General features: G+C 66.2%; 1 protein-coding gene across 1 annotated transcript in view; it reads right to left on the bottom strand.

Annotated features, from left to right (window-relative positions):
- Positions 1–465, bottom strand: part of LOC104913763 (heparan sulfate glucosamine 3-O-sulfotransferase 3A1-like) — a 26,513-nt gene that overhangs the window by 12,176 nt on the left and 13,872 nt on the right. The window contains exon 2 of the mRNA XM_031556379.1: positions 233–461. Coding sequence (XP_031412239.1) covers positions 233–461 — 229 coding nt within the window. The remainder of the gene's footprint in view (positions 1–232; positions 462–465) is intronic.

Here is a 465-nt window from a genome sequence, read left to right as displayed (position 1 = left end):
ACACCACCGCACGGGGAGAGAGAGCTGGGGAAGGAAAAATTAATATTTAACTCTATTTCGAGATGACGTGCGCTTTGCTCAACGCGAAGCCCGCAGCCGCCCGGCCGCCTCCCGCACCGCCTCGGACAGCGCACTCCGCGCGGAGGCTTGATAGGAGCTAATCGGGTTTGGGGGGTTATTTTTCGTTATTTTAAGGGTATCCGGGACCGCCTCCCCCATCCCCGCCCCGTACCTGTACCAGGCGAGGCCCTGCTCGTAGTTGCGGTCGAAGAAATGGGGCTCGGCGCCGACGGCGCGCACGTCGGGGTGCACCCGCAGGAACTCCAGCAGCGCCCGCGTGCCGCCCTTCTTCACGCCGATGATGATGGCCTGCGGCAGCCGCTTGCTGCCCTCTCCCAGCAGCAGCGTCAGGGTGCCGGCCGTGCCCGCCGCGCTGCCCCCGCCGCCTCCTCCTCCCGAACCTCC

Source organism: Meleagris gallopavo, chromosome 20 (genome assembly GCF_000146605.3).
Source record: "Meleagris gallopavo isolate NT-WF06-2002-E0010 breed Aviagen turkey brand Nicholas breeding stock chromosome 20, Turkey_5.1, whole genome shotgun sequence".
NCBI classification, from domain to species: Eukaryota; Metazoa; Chordata; class Aves; order Galliformes; family Phasianidae; genus Meleagris; species Meleagris gallopavo.
This window is presented reverse-complemented; position numbering and strand designations above follow the sequence as displayed.